This window comes from Rousettus aegyptiacus, unplaced genomic scaffold (genome assembly GCF_014176215.1).
Source record: "Rousettus aegyptiacus isolate mRouAeg1 unplaced genomic scaffold, mRouAeg1.p scaffold_m13_p_7, whole genome shotgun sequence".
NCBI classification, from domain to species: Eukaryota; Metazoa; Chordata; class Mammalia; order Chiroptera; family Pteropodidae; genus Rousettus; species Rousettus aegyptiacus.
The window spans coordinates 74,367,109-74,390,051 of NW_023416310.1; the positions used below are offsets into that span (position 1 = coordinate 74,367,109).

Below are 22,943 nucleotides of genomic sequence, written 5' to 3' on the forward strand. Positions count from 1 at the left end.
TAAGATATTCATGATAACCAAAAGACAGAAACGCCCAAAACATCCATCAACAGACAAACAAGTAGACGAAACGTGGTACATCCATACCCCATGTTATTCAGCCATAAAAAGAAATCATGTTCTGATAGCGCCCTACGTGGACAAACCTGGAAAATACTACACCAGTGAAAAAAAAGAAGCCAATCGCAAAAGACCACACACTGCATGATTTCAAGCATATGAAAGTCCAGAGCACGGAAATTGATAGACAGAAAATGGATTAGTGGTTGCTTAGGGCTGGGGCTGGGGATGGGACCTTGGGATTGTTTCTGGGCCCATCTGGACCTCAGCTGCAGCGACTGTAGTCACATTGCCGTTGGCAGACTTCGCGGGTTGTGAATGACACGCAGAGCCCACTGAGTGGGAGCTCGGGGTGGGGGTGGGGGGCAGTTATCAGCATCACCTGCTCTACTAAACGCCTCGCCAATACTGCTTTTGAATTTCATTAGGGTCGCTTACCATGTTTTTGTGTAAATTTCCTATCTTGCCTACCGGTTGCTGTTTCTGGGCAGTCTAAAGGAGCTGTCACTCTGGGCTCCGCGGGCTCCCCGGGGCCCCCTCTAGGACCCTTACCACCCTCTGCTGTAACTGTCTGGCTCCGGGTCGTCTGCGATGGGCAGGTGGGATTGTCCCCTTAGCCGCAGCGCGCAGCACAGAGTGTAGCCGGAGCGCATGCTCCGTGAGAGGCTGGGAGGGACCGGGAGCTGGGGGCGCCAGGGTTTGAGGTCCTTCAGGAAGGCAGCCAGCAGCTTGCCGGGTCTGACATCACACCCCTCGGGCCTCGAACCCACTGATCGTCACACCGGTTCAGGGGGCGGCGGAGAACCCCGTGGAAGAGCCGGCCCGGCGAACCAGGAACGCCTTGCTTAGAAACTGGGACGTTTCCGTCAGGGGCCCTCTTCGTATCTGTCCAACAGTCAGATGAAAACAAATTGTCTGTCTCCTCGTATTTCAGTCCATATTCATTTGCGACTTTTGGGATTCGTTTCGATCCGGCAGCACTCTTTGCCAGCAAGCAAGACCGCCGCGGGAGGAGAAGGGCAGAGGTCTAAGAAGAACGAGAAAGAGAGCACTGTGCGCTGAGCTCATTCATTGTGGGTTTTTGGACTGGGAAAGAGGCCGCTTTGCCCGCCCACTCCGTGCTGCCCTCAGCCCTCTGCCCTTTGAGAAACTCCGCGCTGTCCTTGGGTCCCCTTGCCAGCCCAGGCGCCCTCTGTTTCCCCCACGTAAAGCCCCACAGAGGAAGGGGAAGGAGCCCCCCCCCTTTCGTTTGAGATTGAATGCAGCGGCCATAGGGGTTACAGTGGGAGAGGCTGTGGGAATTTTGTCACCCCTAAGAGGTCAATGCCCGTCCCTGTGTTTCTGATGAGGTAACAGAAGAGGGGTGATCCTTGCCCAGGGGTGCATGGCCAGGAAGAGTACAATTAGAACCTGGGCCTCTCTGCCACCAAAGGCCACACCGAGCACAGCGGCCCACTGTAAGCGAAAGCTGACCAACGGGCCCTGGGACTTCGCTGCTGGGGCCTGCGGGAGAGGGGCTGATAACACCCACCCCTCCCCTGGCCGGCCTGCAGCCCTCATTCCTCACAACGCCTATCTGGTATCTCTTAGATTAGCCCCCGGCTATTTTTATTCTGCCCTTGCGGAGAGAAGAAATACAGCTTGGGCAAACCCCCGGGCAGGGCCCCAGCGAGCCCGCCATCAGCCAAGAAAGAAAACCACAGCTTATTTCACATCTTACGATCTTTTTTCCTTAGCAGCATCACCAAATGGAGCCGCCCTGTCAGAGGGTCCCCAGCAGGGCCTTGTCGTCTCCCGAGATTTACCAGCACGAAGTGCAGATGCCTGCTTTTCAGACCAACGTGGGCCTCATGCCCCGGGGTAGTGGGAAGCGGTGAATGAAGGGCAAAGGGAGGTCAGTACTTGGACGGGCGACCACCGAGGAAGACCAGGTGCTGTGGGCGCGAAAAATTTTTAAAAATAAATAAATAAGGGATTGTAAGATGGTGAGGTCCTTGCGATCTGTGAGGTCGACCAAGGGTTGCCTCGCCTAAAAAATATATAAAATAAATTTTAAAAAATTAAAAAAAAAAAGGGGGGGATAGGGGACCAGGAAGGGGAAATGGGAGGCGTCAGGGGAGCGGGCTGTGCGTAGAGGGAGGGGTCAGGGACAAGGGAATGGAGATGAGAGGGGCCCAGAGCATGCCTGAGAGGTCCGAGGGGAGGTGTGCCTTCAGAACGGTGGATGCTGATGCTGATGCTGACGCTCCAGAGGACCGTCGAAGCTGTGGGGGCGTGGACGGCCTTGGCTTTGACAGAATGTATGGCGGGAGAGGAAGGAAGAAGATCAAACCCAGCATTTAAGGCTAAGCAGACGATGAAGAAAGAAGAGAGCGCAGAAGTTGCCAGAGGAGCAAGAAGCAAGCGAAGAGAGTGGTTTCACAGAGTCGGGGGTCCCTGGGGCGACCAGGGACCAATGGGCGACGAGTGCTGAGAGATGAGGAAAGGCGGGGACGAACGTCCTCCAGAGGAGCAGCCTGGCGGTAACCGATGGCCCTAGCGTGGCCCGTGTGCGGGGAAGTGATGGTAGCAGAAGCCAGGCCGAAGCGGACTTGCGGGGTAGTCGGGCAGTGACGAGGACACAGAGCAGTGGCCCCCGGGGAGGCGAGCTCTCCCGGGCCCTGTCCCAGAGGAACGAACTCTCCCTCCCGACGCCCTGGTGGCACCACTGTCATCCGGGGCGTCAAACCTAAGCGGAGCCCTCAGGTGTCTAACACGCAGTGGGAACTCGACAAATACGAGATGCATTTGATGACCGTTACAGTCACGATGAGGAAGACGATGAAAAATATGGACTCTTGGAGATAAGAAAACCTCTCGTTTTGCAGACTGGACTCCCCCAAGAGGTCTAAGAGGAGTGCCTGCTCGCTCTCTGGTCACTCGTCCTCAGTCTCGTTTGCTGGCTCCTCTCTTTTCTTTGTCCTATTTCTCCTTTATATGTACTCGGTTCTCCGGGTGATCTCATCCAACCTCATGGCTTTAATTTCCACCTATGAGCCAGAGAGCTCCACATTCGTACCTCTAGCCCTGACTGGTCTCCCAAACTCCAGAGTTACATAGCCACCTGCCTACTTCTCATCTTGACCTGGGTGTCTAAAAGACATCTCAAACCCAACACGTCCAAGACCTAACTCCTGATCTTCTTCCTCCTTTGGTTGCTTAAACCAAAAATCTTGTTTCTTGCTTTTATTCCTTTAAGAATGATGTCTATTCCTTCCGAAAACCCTATCCAGCTGGTTCTAGCTTCAAAATATACCCAGAATGTGACCACCTCTCTCCAGCTCTACTGCTATCAGCCAAGGTACAAGCCACCATCATCTGCCACCTGACAGCTGCAACTGTCCTAACTCGTCTCTTATCAGCCCATAAGTCGAATCAAGCCACTCTGCTCAATGCCCTCCTGGGGTTCCCGATGTCACTCAGAGTATAAAACCAATCCTTCGAGTGGCCTCTCCGGCCTTCCATGACTCTGCCCCCCATCTCTGTGACCCCCCCTCCCCACTCCTCGCACTCTGCTCTAGCCGCACTGGCTTCCTAGCTATTCCCCGAATGTACCAGTCATGCTCCAGTTCTGCACCCAGTCGTAATGTGTGGGTTTCTTCCAAATCTCCAAGCAAGTCTCTCGACGCCACCTGGGTCTCCTACAATGTGAGTCAATTCTGACACTATGTACTTGGAGTTGGTGGCAGATCCCACAGGTTAAGGGCTCAGTCCCACGAGACTGCCCCTTCTCTCCGCTTCAGGTGCCAACTGGAAGCCCAGGTTGTCGCCTGTACTTCTGACCAACAGGCTATAGATCGGAGGTTCCCATGACCCCCTTCTTGGGTTCAGTCAAGTTGCTAGAGCGGCTCATAGAACTTGGAGATATTACTTCCTAGATCACTGGTTTATGATAAAGGGACATGACTCAGGAACAGCCAGGTGGAAGAGCTGCCTGGGACAAGGTGTGGGGAAGGGCCATGGAGCTGCCATGCCCCTCTGGGCTCTCTCCTGATACTCACCCTGCTGCATGTGTTCACCAGCCCGGCTCTCAGAACCCTGTCCTTCTGGGGTCTTACGGAGCCTTCGTCACAAAGGCGTGAGCGATCGAATCCTGGGTCGTGGATGAATATCTCCATCTTCACCCCTCTCCCCTCCTTGCAGAGGGGGGACTACAAGTTCCAACCCTGTGATCACGCGGTCGGCTTCGTAGGAAACCAGCCCCCGTCCCGGGGTGGAGTCCAAAAGTGACCTCGTTAATCTAACGAAATACACATTTATCACTCTCCTCAGGAAAAATTCCAAGGGTTTTAGGAGCCCTGTGCTGGGGACAGGACTAAGACCAAATAAATGTGTGTTTCCTATGATAAATCCTAGTACCAAAGACGCATCTGCCGCAGGCCTTTGCTTCGGCTGGTCCCTCTCCCCTTGGCTGTCCAAACCTTTTCTCCTCACCGAGGCCAGCTCTGACCGCCCGACTTAGTGACCACGACTGCATCCCAGAGCTCCATCGCCTGCTGCACTTTTCCCCCAAAACACTTCTTTTCTACCACAGCGGATGACTTAGCAGGTGTTCTGCACCATTGGCCTGCCTCCCCGACATGCCGTGAGTGCTGTGACCACAGGGCATCTCCGTTTTGTCCGCTGTGTACCCCTAACGTGGTGCCTGGCACGAAATGGGGCTGAGTAAGTACTTGAGTGGAAGATGTCTTGACAGCTGCTCTCTACTTTTAATTCCTTGACTGTCGGCTAATTCAAATGTAGAATACGAGGCTTGCCTGACTGTTTAGCAGTGAAAATCAGTCACTTATGAAATGTCTTTCCAAGATAGATAAGTAGGCTTTGTATATATTTTTTAAGAACCTGGTATCTGTTTTTAAAAAAAAAAAAAAAAAAAAAGCCACAAGGGCTTTTCGGGTGGACTGATGGACTTGGTCACGTATTCAGCAAGACCACAGAGCGAATGTGAACACTGCCCCCTGCTGGTTGAACGTGGAGATGGCAGCTTCCTGCGCGGCCAGCCAGCTTGGGAGGCCTTCTAACCCCCGCGGCAGATTTGGGATTGTAAAATAAATGTTCCCGCTGACCTTTCGGAATGGGTCAAATTCAACACTATTTTCAGAAGGAGGCGAGTAACAGAGGAATAAAGTGTCAAAGGGAGAATTTTAAAGGCGTACGGAGCCCACACATTTCCATATTGTGAGGAGGATGTTGACAATTAACGGGAAACTGTAAAGAAAAATGTTAAGACAGGAAAATCCTAACTTGATAACACCCATCTGCTGCGCTTACAGCTGGAATCTGAGCGGGAATTTCCCATCTGTGCTTTATTCTCGGCTTTAATGTGACTATAAATGAGACACATGCGTGCCTGATTTGCACCACGTCTTCTGGGGCCAGGAATTGTTTGATGATGCTATACATCTAAGTGTCTATACGGGCACACACTCTCACGCGGACCCTACTCATGAAACTCGTCAGTCTGAGGTATGCAGCCAAGCTCGTAACTCGGTCCCGTGACCGTCTGGCGCTTAGCCGTTGCCTCCCTCTGTTCAGACAGATCTAAACAGAAGCCCGATGCCCGGGCCAGCTTTCCCGGCCGCCCCAGCTGTGTGCGGCGGGAAACACACTGCCCAGTCAGACGGAGCCGCACTTGCTACTTGACGTTCTCCTTTGACTCTGCGATCGTCGGTACCGATGATCGTCCCCCACTGCACAGGCTGCGGCTTAGTGACAGAAGGTAAGTAGCCCATGATCACGTGGCCCATCAGTAGTAGAGCAAAGACGCAGAACCGACTCTCAGAACCACGCTTCGGAGGCCACGCTCTTTCTACTTCCCCCTCCGCTTCCACACGACCCCTCCCAGGGGCCCCTGGGGCTATAAATAGTGGGGGAGGCTGGGATTCCAGGGCGACGTGAGCCAGGACCATGGCACAGAGACACGGACACCTCTGGCCGGGCCTCTCCTGGGCCCTGCCCCCTTGGCCTCAACAGAACTCGGGCCCTGACAGGCCTCGGCTTATCACAAGCTTCGCTCTCCTTGGTTATATTTAGCGCTGGACCTCAAAAAGAAAGACGTGGGCCAGCCCCCGAGACGCCGCACGGCCCGGGCCAGGCCGGGCTGCTGTGCAGGCTCGGCCTTCACACGTGTCGCGTGAGCCACCTGCAGTGGGGGCCGTTCGCACGCTCCTTCCTCAGCGCCCGTGGCATCTCGTTCTTCCTGCTCCTTGAGGGAGGGACCACGGCTGCCTGACCGACCTATTTGTTACAGTCAGCATGTGGCTGTGGCTTCTCACTTCTTTGCTGGATGAACGAATAAATGATCTAAGTGCACGTCCCAGAAAAAACTGGATACCAGAGGCACACGAATACCCAGAGCAATACCTCGTAAAACCACACGCAGTGCACGCTATTAAACAGTCACGTTTATTCGAGGAATGGACATGAGTTTCCATCATCCTTCTTGCCCCGCCCCCTCCTCCCTCCTCCAGATCGGCAGGAAGGCCACAGCAGGAGAGGGAGAGAGGGGAGAAGCATCAAATCTGGGAAGGTGGCCTCTGAGTGCCCCGTGTGGCAGCCACCTGCGGCGGGCCACGGCTCGTGGGGTCAGTGTCCCTGTAGGCGTCCTGATGACAGGCCTTCCTCCCTTGCTCTGCTTGCCCTCTACAAGGCCGCCACCTGCAGAAGCCCGGGGGCCGTCGCCATCTGACCCGCTGGGCAGCTGGGGCCGACAGAGCTGCAGATCAGCCGGCGACCTGGGCCAGGGCTCGGGGCCGTGTCTGGATCTTGACGCCGGAGCTTTAAGGGCAAAAGCTGGCCGCCCTAGGGTCTTACAAAAACGGAAAGAGCCGCTTTTTCACAATGTAGAGAACCGTAGCGAGGAAAAGGGCCAGTGCGAGGAAAATCAGAAGCTTGTCCGTCAGCTCTCGGCGATTATATTTTGTGATGAGCTTCCGTCCCAGCTGGATGGTCCCCGACATGGACTTAAATTCTTCACTGGCATCCAGGATAGTCCGGGAAGAATTGACTGAAACAGAAGAGGGAGGGAGCCTGACTCAGGGGCTGCAGAGCAGGAAACCCAAAGACGGCTCTGCGCCCCAGGCCAGAGGCAGAGGATGTGCAGAGACAGTCGGAGGAGCGAGGACGGGGACACAGCAAGGAGAGGCACTTCCCTGGGTTCCTGCTTCGAGATGACACGGTTTGTTTACATACACTGTCACAGGGCCATAACTGGGAGCCCTTGCACGGGGCCGCCAGGGAAAAGGGCGGAGAGGGCTCTTCCTCACGGTCGAGCTCAGCCTCCTGAAGCGGGCAGGAGCTGCTGAGGACCGCTGGCCACAAAGCCACCCCAGCTGCCCGGGCCTGCAGGTCTGCGTGGGGGCGCCCTGCACCAGCCCTCACCATACCAGTCCCTCGCTCCCGGGACACGGCTGTAGCTTTACCGATGTGACGCCCGTGCTCTGGGCACTGCGTGAAACCTCAGAGGAGGCGCATATCCCCTACGGCTCCCTGTGCCCAGGCGTCGACTGGACTTGGGAGTGTGGGTCTCTGGGCCTGATGCCTGGGGAAGGTTTACCTCGCCACATTCTCCCGCAGAGTGAAACGAGGCATCATCTGAACCACCGCGGAGTGACACACGGTAAGAGGACAGGCGAGGGTGGGAGGCTGTGTGAAATGTTTCGCTTATGTAAGAAACGGAGGGTAAATGAAATTTAATTCGCTAGCGCCACGCATGCTTGGAGGTTCTGAGGACGTAAAAGAATCTGGGGATGGTGGTGGCCCCCGGGGAGCAGACCTGGAGGCCAGGGTGGTCGGGGAGGGGGCTGTGCTTCTGTTTCCCTCCCGTAGCGTCTCGGGCCGTCTGGCCCTGGGTGGCGCAGAGCACGCAGAACGTGGCCAACCCAAACCGCGATGCGTCTGAGCACGAAATACCCACGCGGTTCCAAAGACTCAGTACGAACAAAAAAGGACTATAAAATATCTCGATAATTTTAATATTAATTACATATTGAAATAGTAATATTTTACATGCGATGGGTTAAATAAAATGCATTATTAAAGTTGATTTCATGTTTCTTTTCACTGTTTGTGACGTGCCTCCTGGAAAACTGAAAGTTACGTATGTGGCTTATGATATTTCTATTGGACGGTGCTGGCCTAGAGGTTTTTTCCTTAACCGGGTAATTTATATTACCTTTTCACAAGATGAGATATTATTAAGTAAAGAAATTACTAGAAGGAACAGAGAAGCATCTGAAAAGGACAGGTAAGGGGGGAAAACGAGCGAACACGGACAACCGACACCCCTCCGGCCCTCCTCTCCGCGCCCCTGCACCGCAAAAACCGGGTAAGAACCTGGTAAGTAAAACCCAAGAGGCCTTTCTTTTCAAACTTTCTCCATAGAAAATTTCAAACCATCGCAAAAGTAGACAGAATAGCACCATGAAATGCCAGCTGCCCATCGCCCCTACCCAAGAACCACCAACGCCCAGCCACCCTGGCCCCTCGCCACCCCCACGCACGTCCCCCGTCCCACGACTCTGCAGCAAATTCCAGACATCATATCCCTCATAGGCTGTTTTTTTTTTTTAAAAAAAAAAAAAAAACAAACAAAACTGTGGCCCTACCAGGCTTTTAAATCAAGCTGAATTTGTGAGCCATAAGGAAAGGGTTAAGAACTGCATCCTTCAACAGCCGTCTCTCCTAGAAAATGTGCCCCAAGAGCAGCCCTCAGCCCCCAGCACTCATCAGCGTCTGCGCTCCCTTCCCGCGACAGAAGGACATCGTGTGCTTCTGATACACGTGTTGGGGGCCAGGTGCCTGTCGCCTGCATCGCGGCAGAAAAGCCCTGGATTCGAAGGCCGCAAGTCCCCTTTCTCACGTCCTCCCAGGCTCTCCCAGGCTCGGGCCATGCCCCAGCGTGCTCTTAGATGAGGTGGCCGGCTGGCCTGAGACTAAGTGCCCAGATAGGTTTCAAACACAGGTGACCTTGGGGACAAACTACTTGCTTTCCTTTTTCTTTGGCCTGTTTGAATAGTGCACTGAAAAAAAAAAGGCGGGGGGGTTAAAATTACAGATAATTTTTAGGGGAGATAATGGTATTGTGGTTTTGGCTTTTCTTCTGTTTCTTTTTTGTTTCAAGAGTCTTGTAGAGATAGATATACTGAGATATTTGTGGATGATTTCTAGGATTTGCCTTAAATTCATCCAGATGGGGGCACAGAGAGGACAGAGTGGAAACGAGATAGGCCACGAGCTGACAACTGTTGTGGCTGGGTGATGGCTTCATGTACTCTACTTAGTCTCTGTGTGAAATCTTCCAAAAGTGTCTCCGAAAGCAAACTCTTCTTCTGTTTCCTACACAGAGGAACCTGGGGAGGGCTGATTCTCTTCCACCTGGCGAAGGAGCCGCCAGGCGAAAGCCGCTGGAGAGAAGCTTCTGTGGCCTCTGACCGCATCTTTTAAAAGGAGCTCACAGTGAAAATGACACTGGGAAGGGTGACTAAGCTGAGGTCCGAGCCGATAAGCCGGTGGCCGGCACACTAACCAACTCTCCAAGCACTGATCCCTGAAGTCGCCTGGCCCTGTGGGTCCCAAGAGAGATTCCCGGGCCCCTCGCCCAGCCCTGCGGGCCCCGCTCTACAGGAGAGGGCCTGGGTATCCCTGCTTTGCACACGAGCCCCTGGGAGGGCTTCTGCTGGGGAACGTTTTAATGGGGACGTACAACTGTAAAAACCAACGAGGAGTAAGAGCGGCATGCCCTGCTCTGGGTAGAGCCACACCGTCACAGAGTGAGGGGCCGGCGTCCCCGGGCCCAGCTGCCCGCCCCAGGCCCGGCTTTACCTAGCGTCTGCATGGCCTCCTCGCTCTGCTGCACCTGCTGGGCCATCATCCTGCTGATCCCCATGAGGCTCTCCGTGATGGTGCTGGACGTCTGCGCCAGGCTCTCTTTAGTGGTTTTCCTAAAAGTCCAGAGTGGGAGGAGGGACGTGAACAGAAGCCTGGCTACCAGAAAGCCCACATGCAAAGGGGTCCCATTTTTTAATCTATGAGGTTAGTACATATTTTCTTAAATGTTCAGTCAATGCCGACATCTCGAAGACTGCGAATGGGGACGTGCACTGCTGTGACCTTCTGTGACAGGGAGAGATACCTTTGCCTCAAGAGGTCTCCTCCCTGGAGAAGTTCTGCTTTCTCTAGGTTGTCGATAGCGATTTTGCAAGTGAGATTCGCTTTCCTCCAGGAGGTCTGATTGCTGGAATCAGAAGGGTCACGTGTGAGTTTCTGTTGATGGCACCAGGCTGACAGTCTGCTCAAGTCACAGCAGCTCTTCCTCCAGGCAGGGGGTGACGGGGAAGGGCGCCCAGGGGCGGCCGGCAGAGTCCATCCCCACCTCCCGCCGCCGCCTCCTCTTGGATGCCCCAGCACCTGTTCCAGCTCAGGCCCCAGCACCTCCCTTCTGGACCCTGGCTGCCCCGGGACGTTCTCCTACTGCCCGCAACCGTCCCTTTCCCCCGCGGCAGCGAGAGGGAGCCGTCTGGCCATGGCGTGGCTGTCTATAGCCCACGAAGGCTCCAGACTTCAGCGGAACCTCCAACGCCCCAGCTGAGCACACGAGGCCGGTTCTGTCCAGCCCTCTCACGCCTCGCTGCTCCGCCCTGTGCACTGCTGGCTCCTGTTCCAGGAGAACCACGCCTCACCCATCTTTCCATTACCAGCACCTAGGACACTTTCTGCCCCATTAGCTGTTCAGTCAGCATATGCTGTAAGAAGTAAAAAAAATCATAAAGCAGCGCGCCTTGGTATTTCTTCAAAGTCTGCTGTCCTTTACACGCTGCAGACAAATGATGGACGACTCAAACACACTGTATCCGCAGGGCCGGTTCGACCTGATTTATTTACATTCTTTGCCCGCTCTCCCCGTGACAGACAAGTCCCATTTGGTGAGCAGCTCCCTGGAGTGGGCCGTGCAGCCTGTGTTGATGGCTATCAAAAGGTAACAGGGTCCCTCGGAGACTCAAACTCACGCTCTAGAACTTTTACGCGACTGGCCCGTACCAACTGCGCTAACCCCGGAAATTTTTAAAAAGTCAAACGTACAGTACATGAACTGACAGGGTGGTTTTGTAACAGCACCCCTATGTGGAGAGTCTTCGGATGGGCTCCCTGACGCCCGAACGGCAGCTGCTACGCCATCTCACACCCGACATTTAAAAAGAATCCGTCACATTTTCCAACTGTTCGCAAGGGAGTTCTGCTGAGCCTTGCCATGCAGAGATAACGAGCGACAGAGGCTGCCCTCAAGGGGCTCGCATTTCTCCCGAAGAAAGACAAGCCAGCAGACAGTCACTGGTGGCTGTGACGAGCACGGTGGCCCAGGCAAGCCCGACTGCCGTTCGCACACGCATCGCCGAAGATGACCTTACCGCTTCCTCCTCTCCACCCCGGACGCCACCCACGGCGTGATCGCGGCCCCGCTCGACTCGAACCCCATGGCGAGCTGACTTTGTCCGACATGGCTTACTATACACGGGGAGCGGGGTCCTCTTTCTCGGTGTTTATAATCTGAGTGCCCCTGGTGGCCGCGGGAAGCAGAAGTCATCATGACACAAAGTATCACTACTGAGCCAAGTGCCCGAACACTGGCGGCCACTCATGTCCCTCCCTACTGATGCCGGGGCCTCCACCCCGTCTGTCAGTCCGTCTCCCCCTGTCGCTGGGTGTCACAAACGCAGCTGCTGTCAGGTGGGAAGAGGCTGGGGCGTTACTCAAATCAGAAGCAAAGCCACAGACAAACACAGATGTGGCAGAGTCCGGCCAGTTAACGAGGGCGAAGAGGACACCTAGGAGGAGGGTGGCCGAGCAAGGACTTTAAAAAAAGAACGACCTGGCTACCGGAGGGCTGGGGATGCTGATGAGTCCTCGGATACTTGCGCAATAAAAACTCTCTCATCATTATGGTACAAAAAGTCAAACGTGAAGGGCCAGGTACTAGGTGATGACGTCGGACAATTTTGTTGGAAAAGTCCCCCAATTCAATACCAATAAGTCGCACAACAGACAGATTATATAATCAAGTATCAGCACATGGCTGCGATCACTCCAACTTTTTTCAACATAGCTTATTTCCATTTTTTGTTTCACTTTTTTGCAGATAAAGTACCATTCGAAATGGTCTAAATTTTGGTCCATCTTAAATAGGTTCACTTTGGGTCGTCTTTGTCTGGTATCAACCCTCTTTAGATAAAAAGGAGCCTGAATTACAATAGTAACCATCATTTTGGCTTTGTTTTAAAAATATAAAATACTGTGTGATGTTAAATATGCTTTAGTAAACTATGCTCAGATCCCCCTACCCCAAAGCTCCTGCTCGCCCCTCGGAGAATTACCGATCTAGAGAGAACACTGAGTCTGTGCGTAAATGACCCGATGAAGTCATGAAACTCACGTTTACCGGGCAGCCCCGCCCCCTCCCGGAAGCGAGTGACCGGCTGAGGCCCTGCCCACCTGAGCATCTGCTTCCTGTGGTTCTCCACCTCCTGGAGCAGGGCCTGCTTCTCCGACTCCTTGTCTTGCTCTTTAGCCAGCTGCTCAAGCTCCTTTGGGAGAAAACGGCTCCGTGTTAAAACGGTTGGAGAAGCCAGCTCTGTCTGGTGAGGTCGTGCGACAGCACTGGGAACCCCCCGAGGACGGCGCACGCACGACCGCCAGGGGACACGTACGAACATCCTCTTACGTAGGCGGCTGCGTCTGTATGAAAGGAGGGACAATCCCGAGGCCCCAAAGTGAGGCGGGAACTAGGAGCCACGCGGTCATCCTGCGAGTGACATGCGGCTGCTGACCGGAGAGGCAGATGCACGCCTGGGACCCAGCGGGCGCCCGCGTGAAAGGCAACGGAAGTGACGACATCACGCCCACCCACCGCGCCCTCGGATCGTGGGCCTGTCAAACTGCTGGGTGTTTCTAAACGCTCGCCCTCAGTCTCCGCACCTATTCGCCACGGCTGGTGATGGACCGTTTGCAAGTTTTAAAGCCCACATAGGGGCAGAAAACAAAGCCTAGGCCACCTGAGGCCGGGAATCGGAGGGGAGAACAGCACAAGCCCAGGGCGCACAGAGGCCACCGCGAGCGAAACGGGGAACTCAGACACGCGTCAGCCAGCGCGGAGGGGCGTGGCAACCTGCCCTGTCTGCTGTGGGCTCTGGCTACAGGGATACGAAATGTCTCCCCTGAGAGCTCATACCAGGAAGCCACCCTGGTGCTGAGCTGGGGTTCACATTCGCTCCTTCTGAGTAATTTCTCCATGAGGAGACATTAGCGTGAAAAGTGCTCCGAGACTGGCGGTCATCCCAGGACACCTGGCAAAAGCAAACGCAAAAGACTCTGGAGAGATCCGCCTTCGACCCAGGCCGCACGAAGTCCCACGGCTAAGGTCCACCGGCGAGGACTGCGCACCAGCCAAAACGCCCCCGCCCTTAAGTGAACGGCCCACTACGGTGAGGGGCGGCGGGCCTAACACCCAGCAGTGTGAGACCCCCGAGACTTCAGATGATGAAACTACCAGGCCATAATTAAGATGTCGAGTCTCGTCGTGTTTCTTTACAGATTAAAACAAGTTCCAGTTTCAATCAAGTTACTGATGCTAAGACACCATCACGATCGTTCATTTCTATATTAATTAGTAAATTTCTATGCTCTTTATATACTAATTTGCACACGCTGTCAGGAGCAGGTGTCTGTATCCACCCTGTTGACAGCTCGGAGGGGAATGCCAATTTATGGCCCCAGATTTTGCTGAAATAGAGGAAAAAACAGTGTGAACTGAAAAGTTCTGCAAACGTAATTAATTGTTTACATAATTGTTTAAAATCTAGATTCCCTACTAGAACGTAAACTCTGTGAAAGCAGGCCTATATCTAACGTTCACTGAATATATATCCCTTGTGCTTGGCACATATTAGGCACCAAATCACCCAAGGGAAAAATGGATGAATGGAAAGAAAGGAGGGAAAAACATACAATTTCCTCATGAAAGGATGCCTGGAAGTTATCAGAGAGAATCAGAGACAGTTCCAGAAGGAAAGAAAAGGGTGACGTGTTCTCAAATTCTAGTTTGTGAACCACATATACAAAGACTTCCACACGGCTATTTACTATGCATAGAACACCACATTTTGAGGATATGGGGCCAATTCTCCTAGTATCACACAATCTTGTTGCGAATACACAAAGACGTTCATATAAGATCTAAAAGCATCCAGCAAGACGAAATCTTGCGTCTCTTTCCAGGTACAAACGTTTAGGAAATGCAAGTTAAAACTGAGGTGGGGTTATTCATTCAATGACCATGTGCATTTAGGCGTTAGTAGGTGCCAAGAACACATCAGTATCCTGGGCTGACGATGCGGGGGGGGGGGGGTGCGCAGCGGGGACATGATAAATATGTAAATATGCTAGGGAGGTAACTTAGTGAAGGAAACAGTGGGTGAGCATGCACAGACTTAACAGGAAGATTAAGGAAACCCTTAAGGTGGTGGGTCCACACTTGGAGAGTGGAAGTCATGTGAGTTGAAGAAAGGTCTTTTAGGGAATAAATTGGCTTCAACAAGCAAAGAAAAGAAGCAATCCAAATATATGTCCTCTGACACAGACCAGACTAAAAAAATAACATAGGTATTAAAAAAGAATGATGAAGCTAATACTGAGATAGAAAAGTTTCCAACATATATATTAAGTTTTTAAAAAGGGTGTTTTAACATGTTATCTTTTAGATGAGAAACAGGAAAGAAATAAGAAAATATATTTTTCCTTTTTAGCATTTGAGTGGAGGAACTATGGAAAGATATGTAAGTAACAAATAAAGGTGGTTACGTTTTTGGTAACAGAACACAAAAGGGGCATAATTAAAACTTTTCACTGTATGCCAATATTTACCGCCTCACCCCCACATACACACAGAGTCACGTGAAAGTAACACCCGTTCGAAAATAATTACATGATTAAATCAGTGCTGGAGGTGGAGGCAGAAGAGACACCAGGGTCAGTGAGTGACGTGGCTGAAATTCTGACGTGAACTCCTATGCCCAGAACTGCACATACTCAAAACCGTCCTTGAAAATTCCTTTAAAAACACACCGGACATCAGACATACTCTTTCTCAGGGTCCAAATGGCCAGTTTTTCTACCAGCTTTGGAACAGACTGTCTTCTTCTGTTAAGGGATAACAGAGGTTGGCTGGCACGTGGGGCCATACAATACGAAAAGCACCAACTCTATAAACGCCAGCACCACGCGCAGCGAGACCAGAGATGGGCAGGTCCATCTTCCCCTCACCGAAGGCACAGCAGCAGCAAAGCCCTCACTATTCAGACTGGTACTCCTCGCTCTGCTATCTTTGAGACACCACATACGCCATAGGTGAATTCAGGAGTATTATAGACGCATATGATGTGACTGGCGACTACAGAAGCAGAGAGGGAGAGGCTGGGCAAAGCGACGGCCTGAAAAAAACAATCCAGAGTTCCTCATTCTTACCTGGGTGGCAGGTCAGTACGGTTACCCTCACTGTCTAAACGTTTGCTGAAGAACCCGGACAGCTCTCGAGCAGAGCTCAGGCCTAGGACCAAGCCCCTTTTATCGTTCCCATTCTGAGCATCTCGGTTCAGCCGCTCACTCACCTGGATTCTGTGCCGCAACTGTTGAAATTTCTCTTTCACGTGAGTATTCAGTTCAGTGAGTGCACTTAATGGTCCTGAACAATCTCGAATATCCTAGGAGACATTGAAGAGATGAGGGGACCTTTCTCAAGGCAATGAAATGACACCATCTGTACAGTTGAGTCGGCTTAGACCACAACTAAGGTTGGCCTACTGGCTGTAATTTAGCCTCATCTTTGCTGTTTACCTCTGCAACATAAGCAAAAATATTATCATTTACATTTTTTTCCTCCCTCTTTAAATGAACTCTGAGTAGGTAACATAAAAGCATAGGAAAGCACACAACTGTCTTGACTTACTAGTTCCTGAAGTTTAACAAAATGCCACCTGGCCAGAACAAAACTCTTAAAGCAGCTTATATGTTGAATTAAAATACACACCCCCAAGTGATACTCTAACTTTAGATCTTTCCAACTTAAAAGTCGAGGTGCTAAGTCAAATGACAAGATTAACTTCAATCTTTACAAATCACATTACCTACTATAAATCACAGTGTTTCCAGCCGGATTCAAGGGCAGATTTAGAATTTGCTTCCGGACATTCAGAATTATTGGAGCCAGCGTTTAGAGCAGGCCCGACTATGGGTTCCCTGTGCTTCAGCTTCTTCATCACATCCCCATCTACCTCGCAGATCATGTACGTACGTAAAGCACTCAGCAGAGGAGCTGGAACACAGTAAGAGTGTAATGAATCTAGCTATCATCACTCTTTCTCATCAGATCCTAGAACTAACCCGATGTTTCATAGTAGATACACGGAACAAGGGAAGTTCAAGAAGTTTAAACGTTTGCATCAAGTTTCCTCACTTGTTCTCATGCTTGCTCATTAAATCGAACTTCCTGGCACCATATGATAAACCACTAATTTGGCTTATTTTTCATCTGGTTTCTGTGGGGAGCTCTATTTCCCTTCGCTTTTTGCCCCAGCTAGTTGCAAACTCTGAGTCTGCATCTAATGTTTCGTACCATTTGTTGGAAATGGAAACGATTTGCTTAAAATCAAGGTTTAAAACTCTTGCTTTTTGCTAAATTCAAGGAACCATTTCTACATTCCCAACTCTCGCCTATGCCAATTGGCTTATTGCACTACTGACTTCTACCCTTAAATGGCTTAAGGCAAAGCACCTGAATTACCTCATCTATTAAACGGCGAAGAAGAGACTCTAAGCCCCTTCTCTAGGCTGATTTTTCCCGTCTAGGTCCCAGTTTTGCCACTATCTGCCTTCGGATTCAAGCCCTGGCGCTTTACTCGATTTCCTCATTTGCAAAATCACAACTACAATCCAGGTTACGTTCCTGTCACCCAGTGCCTTCCATGCCAGGTGACGGTCTGGGATGGCCACGGGGCACCAGACCCAGCGGAGGTGGCCAGGAGGGGGCGGGGCTGATGCCTCCTCAAATGGTGGGGAGGACAGCATCAGAAAACCTGGCTAAGCTGGGTGACAGGTATGTTGTGAGTTAGTCCGGGACGAGGTGACAGCCAGGGGTGCGTAAAGGAGGGACCGAGCGGGACCATAGAGGGCAAGCCTGGTCAGGAACGGGGACATAGGGGTGTCCCAGAGGAAGCGAGCCAACGGCACCCGGACGGAGGCTCAAGGTAAACGATCAAGGGGAAGGGACCGAAGGGGTAAGAAGAGATGTAGGCAGGCCATGGGGCAGGGCCAGCGACCTGGGAGACCTGACCGAACGGGGAAAGCTCTGCAGTGAGACGGCGGAGCTCTGGGTTAGGACGGCGGGGCCTAGAGTCCCGGGAATTAGTACCTGGATAAGCGCCTTCACCTCCAGGTCGAACCTGACAATCTCTTGGTTACAGATCCGGACGTGGACATCTTGGGCAGCCGCCATGTTGGAGACGCCGGCTACGGGCCGCGGCGGTGGCCAAGTTCAAACGCGTTTTCGCGCCGCCGGGTCTTGCGGCAGCGCCCCCTAGAGGCAGGCCCGAGGCGAGTGAGAGCGGCGCGCGCCGTCTTAGGGACTTTTCCCTGACACGTGGGAGAAATCGGCCTTGCCTCTAGGTCCTAATAAAAGGAAGAGGAAGGGAAGAGGGCATATCAAGAACGCTTTCACGGTAGCCTCTCCCCATCTTCCTCCTATCTACCATTCTAACGATTACATATTTTTTTTGCATAGACGGAAAAAAACAAAGACTGGAAGGAAAGTATCAATTGGGATGTCTCTGGAAGGTGGCATTAACAGGTTTTTATCTTTCTTGGGGCTTTCTTGTATTTTCGCATTTTATGGTGACCCCACATCACGTCCCTGTGCCTCAGGCTCCTCAGAGGCCGCAGGTGTTAGTCACAGCGTCAGATGGGGGATAAACAGGGGAAGAAGAGCAGAGCGGCGGGCACAGGGCGGGGGTGCGGCCCGCGCCCCCAACGCAAGGCGCCTCGGCTGCTGTTATTATATTATAGACATTTCCGGAGCACTTCCCCTGCGCCAAGCCCTGTGTACTAAGCGCTTTATGTGTATCATCTAACTTAACTTTCACAATAACTCCCGGAGGTAGAATTATCTCTATTTTACACATGAGAAAATGGGCACAGAGAATAATGACTTGCCCAGCGCAAGTGGAATTGCCAGGTCCTAGGACGTATGCATTTATTTTTATTTGATCGATCGATCGGATTGAGAATTTCTGTAAGAGTTTGAGCCAAACTGACGACGTAAGCCAGGGAACAGGATCTCAAATGCTCCCACGGATAGGTGTATTTAATCATTGTGATGCCCGCTCCCAAACCGCTCTCTCCACAGAGGTGAGGGTGGCTTATACTGTCACCAGCATGTGGTACAAATGCCTGCTTTCCTATGGCCTCCTAACATGGTGTGTTAACAAACACTGGGATTGTTGCCAATATGATTAAGTGGAAAATGCCTTCTTTTAATTTGCATTTCTCTTATGAATGCGGTTGAGAGCTGTTTGTATTTGCTTTAGTGTCGCTCATTTCTCTATTGGGTGGTTGGCCTTTTTCATATCAGTTCCCAGGAGTGCTTTATATATTAGGATTAGTCCTTAGCTGTGGGCTTTTTTTTCATAAGTCTATAGAATTTTGAGTTGGCTTATGGTGTCTTTTGGTCTTAAAGTTTTATTTTACATTTTTTTTTTGCTGTATTTTTTTTCACATAGAATTTATCAGTCTTCATTTATGACTCCTGGATTTGGGATCCAAGTTAGAAAAGCCTTTCCCCACCCACAGGAGTTGCTTTCATGGTTTCTTTTTCTTTTCTTTTTTTACATTTAGATCTTTACCCATTTTGAAATGTATGTTGGCTTCTGGTGTAAGGTATACGGCCAACTTTACTAATTCTAGAGGTTAACCAGGTTTCCAACACTATTTTCTGAAGAATCCAACTTTTTCTTGCTGATTCAGGATGGCACATTTACCATACTAAATTCTTATGTTTGAATCTATTTCTGTTCTGTTAGCCTGCCTATTCAGACATGTACCGTAGTGACACTTAATTACTATAGTTTTTAGTATCTGTTGGGGTTAAACACTCTTTCCCCCAGTATCTCCTATTATTTTTCCCCATGTGAACTTTGTTGCTTTTTTTGTTTGTTTGTTTTTTGCCCTATTTGTATGTCTTTATTGGGACAGCATTACATTTTTTATTTAACTCAGGACAGCTTTGTGTTATTAACTGCATCTGTTCAAGAACTTGGTCTGTCTTTGCATTTAAGTCTTCTGTGTCCTTAGTGTCTTTAAGTTTTCTTTAGACCTCGTAGATTTTCTGTTAAGTTCATTTCTGACAATGTTACTTTAAGATTACAACCTTTTAAAGAAACTGAAGTTGACATTTTTCAGGTCAAATGTTCTGTATTCTCAAACAGAAGCTCCCTATTTAGGACAGTGAAGAAGCCCAAAGTCTGTAAGAGGCAGATCTGCCTGCCTGACCTGGGCCCCTTTCACATCATACTTCTTGCTGGAAATTCCTGTGCAATCAACAGTCCCCAGTTACATCGGTCTGCAATTGAAGAAACACGGCTCCCCTTTTCTCAGCGCCCCCAACGTACTCCCTTCTAGCCAAAAGACCCAATTCTAACTCCACCAGCTAGATGCCATAGGGATAGGTATGCAAATGCCCATCAAAGTACCAACGCTATTTTGATTCCATCACCTTTACCTACTGAACTTGAGACTTGCTTTTGGTTGCTGCATCTGCTAGGTTTGGTCTTTAGTTCTTTCTGGGTTTCAGATTCTAAGCCCATTACCTCCACTTATATAGACGTCCATCCAAATGTTGCCTGTGACTTGGCCTAGCCCCTTAGAGATGAGTATGGACTGTCTGAGAGCAGCAAGCAGACTAGAGTTCGACTTGAGTTCTACATCATAAGCTGGGTCTGGGGTGAGTCGCTTCATCTGAGTCTAGTCTGATGACAGCCCACCCACCTCCCTGGGCCACTGAGAGCAGCAGCCAAGTTCTCTGATGGGACGGCATCTTGCGTGAATGAATGCCACGTGGCCTCCTAGGACTTTCTCACACCTTCTTGCTGTTCTTGAATCTTCCAGTCAGGATATTAAAGTTACCTCTAATGTTTTGTTGTTGTTGTTGTTTTTGTTTTTGTTTGTTTTGTTTTTTGTAGCTAAGGAGCTCTCTTGCTCCTGAAATCAATGTCAGTGAAGAGGGTCAACTGAACGACCCATCAAACTGGATGCCCCTCACAGGAGGTTTAGTGTCCTCGGGACAGTACCGATGTGGCTCACCCAGCTCTTTACAGTTCCTGGGCTCTGACAGAGGCTCCTGTGAGGAGTGCTCTCGAGAGGTCAAGTCTCAAAGCAGAACCGGACCACGGGAACCCACATCCCCTTTGCTTGCCAACAGCCTCAAAGTCACTCAAGTGAAGCCAAAAGGGTCTCTTTGTGGGCTCAGGCTTGTCAGGAACATAGCCTGTCAATTCTCTGACCCACCCCACTGGATGTGCTACCTGTGTCTTTGTAAATACCTCAGCGGTAACATACCTGGAGCCCTTTGCACATGTAACAGCTCTCGTGTTCTGTGATCCTCTTGACAGGCCACCTCCTTCAACAGAGTGTAAATTCCTGGAAATCTCTTTAATCTCCTTAGAGCCCAGTGCCTAGCACAAGTCTTGCCAGAAGTAACAAGCTTGTTTGTTGGCCGAACACACTGCTATCACAATCTCCTGACTGAAGGCTCTGTGGATGTGGCCAGCCTAGCTGGAAGACTTACTTCGAATTATTAAATGTACAAAAACCCACAAACGTTTGAATGAGGAGAGACAAAATATTTTATTTCCCTCAGAAATCACTTGCGCCCAAAGAATCAAAGAGGAGAAACAAGTATAAACTATACTATGCTCTGAACTATGAAGGATGCAAATGTTTTTATAAACAAATAACGCTACGTAATAGCTAGGTTTTGCTGAAGTATTGGAAAATCAGCCCAAAGTGTCAGAAGCTGTTAGCTCTTTGCACACTATACCAAGAGAGGCACGGTCCACAGTTCACTGCTGTCTGTAGTTCGGAATTTCTTTGCAGTGGGTTATCACGAAGAGGAGCTGATGGTTACCTTGCAACAGAAAAGCAGTAGACTCGGCAAAAACACGAGACAAACAATACAAAACCTTTTCTTTTCATCTTTTTTTTATTTTAAATTACAAAGGATGTTGCATACACTGATGAATCTGTATCTGACTAGAAGTGCCGAGGGATTGGAAGGTGACAGAAAACAAAGGCAACGTTTGAATTGCCTTTTCTTCTGAAAAGAAAAACTGCACAACTATTAACCAACATTTAATAGAATAATTTTTAAACAGCTCATGCGTCAACAAGATAAAATTCTTTCTAGACAAAAGACAAGACTGAATCCAATAAAAAGTTTCATAGCTCCAGTTGAGGGAGGTGGGGGGGAAACAAAACTACAGAATATTTATGATAGCGTTACAAACAGGACCCTACACAGCTATGCAAGAGAGGTTGCCACATTGTATGAACAAATGCTTTGAATTCTTGCCCTTCCGCTCTTCTCTTGTGACTTATGTGCGGTCGGCCCCTGTATCACTGTTAACCACAAATGCTAAGTTTCAGGACAAATCATAGGGAAAGAAGGTTTTTTTAAAAAAAAAAAAAAACAGGCAGTGGAATACAGTGTCATAAAAATGTGGTGGAAAGGCAGATACAGTACATACATATACATTTCTGTTATTTGGTTCTAGAAAAAAAAAAAAAAAAACAGGGCGAAGGGCAAGACACAGCCACAGGCCCCGCTCCCAACCACCTGGAATTTCGTCAACTACGCCATTGTTTAACGTTGTCCTGAAAGAGGCAAACCGCGTCCACCAAACTTGGCACACCAAAACACCCAGCTCTGATGTTCGTTGCTAGTCACCAAGTCCTCAACTCCAAACTACTATTTGGGAGTAAGTAGTGTTAGGGTTCTACCCCCTCACGACTACCCCCAAATCTCTTTTCAAAACAAACAAAAAAAAATGGCAATTTGGCATAACTCAATTCCTAGGTGTAATTTCTACAATTTCAGTCAGTTTACTCAGCACGAGGATTATGCTTCAACACATAACCCGCCTGCCTATGGAAGTGTAAAACTTTCAGTAGTACATTTTCTCCATCTTTCCCGACGTGCTCATTCCTTAAAACGAAACCACCGGTCCTACGGTTGACATTCATTGTTACATCCCGATGTGTTGGAAATATTAAAAAAACATGGAGTCATCTTCTCGTAATGCCCTTATTAAGATTACAAAGATTACAAAAGAATCCACAAGTGTTACGGCACTGTGTGAGACTTATTTGTCATGATTCAAGGGAAGAACAAGACTGCAGTTCTGTGCAAAGTTGTGGAAATGGCCTCAGTTCCATGGGAAATGGTATTCCACAAGAGATTTCACTAGAAGGATAATTGAAACCTTTTACTTTAACACTGAAAGCATAATTCAATGCATTCTCAAAATTCAAGTTTCAAGATTTGGAGAGATGCTAACATTCTGTTACATAATTAACTAGAAAATACTTAAACAGAATTTTCAGGAAGACTATATAAAGAAAGGGAACATAAGTTTTTTGTTAATTCCTGCTGAAGGCAACTTGAATTCGTCTCTTAGAAAGTTAATTAAATCTTAGCAGCTAAAAATAGTTTTAAATGTATGGAATAAAGAAAAGCACATCCATTCTTGACA

The 22,943-nt window shown here is 50.0% G+C and overlaps 1 protein-coding gene across 1 annotated transcript; it reads right to left on the bottom strand.

The window, feature by feature from the left end:
• Nucleotides 1-6,483: 6,483 nt before the first annotated feature.
• Nucleotides 6,484-17,673, bottom strand: BNIP1 (BCL2 interacting protein 1). Its single transcript, XM_016145109.2, has 6 exons — nt 17,555-17,673; nt 15,756-15,848; nt 12,586-12,677; nt 10,232-10,333; nt 9,922-10,040; nt 6,484-7,105 (listed from the first exon to the last, which is right to left on the bottom strand). Exons 1-6 carry the CDS (start codon nt 17,636-17,638, stop codon nt 6,909-6,911), a joined length of 687 nt encoding a protein of 228 aa, XP_016000595.1. The 5' UTR covers nt 17,639-17,673; the 3' UTR covers nt 6,484-6,908.
• Nucleotides 17,674-22,943: the final 5,270 nt, after the last annotated feature.

Coding starts and splice junctions, on each gene's coding strand:
- BNIP1 (XM_016145109.2), bottom strand. CDS start 17,638: ATGGCGGCTGCCCAAGATGTCCACGTCCGGATCTGTAACCAAGAGATT. Junction 10,041..10,231: donor GGAGACCTCTTGAGGCAAAG/GTATCTCTCCCT, acceptor CTGGACTTTTAG/GAAAACCACTAAAGAGAGCC. Junction 7,106..9,921: donor GGAGGCCATGCAGACGCTAG/GTAAAGCCGGGC, acceptor CTTCTGTTTCAG/TCAATTCTTCCCGGACTATC.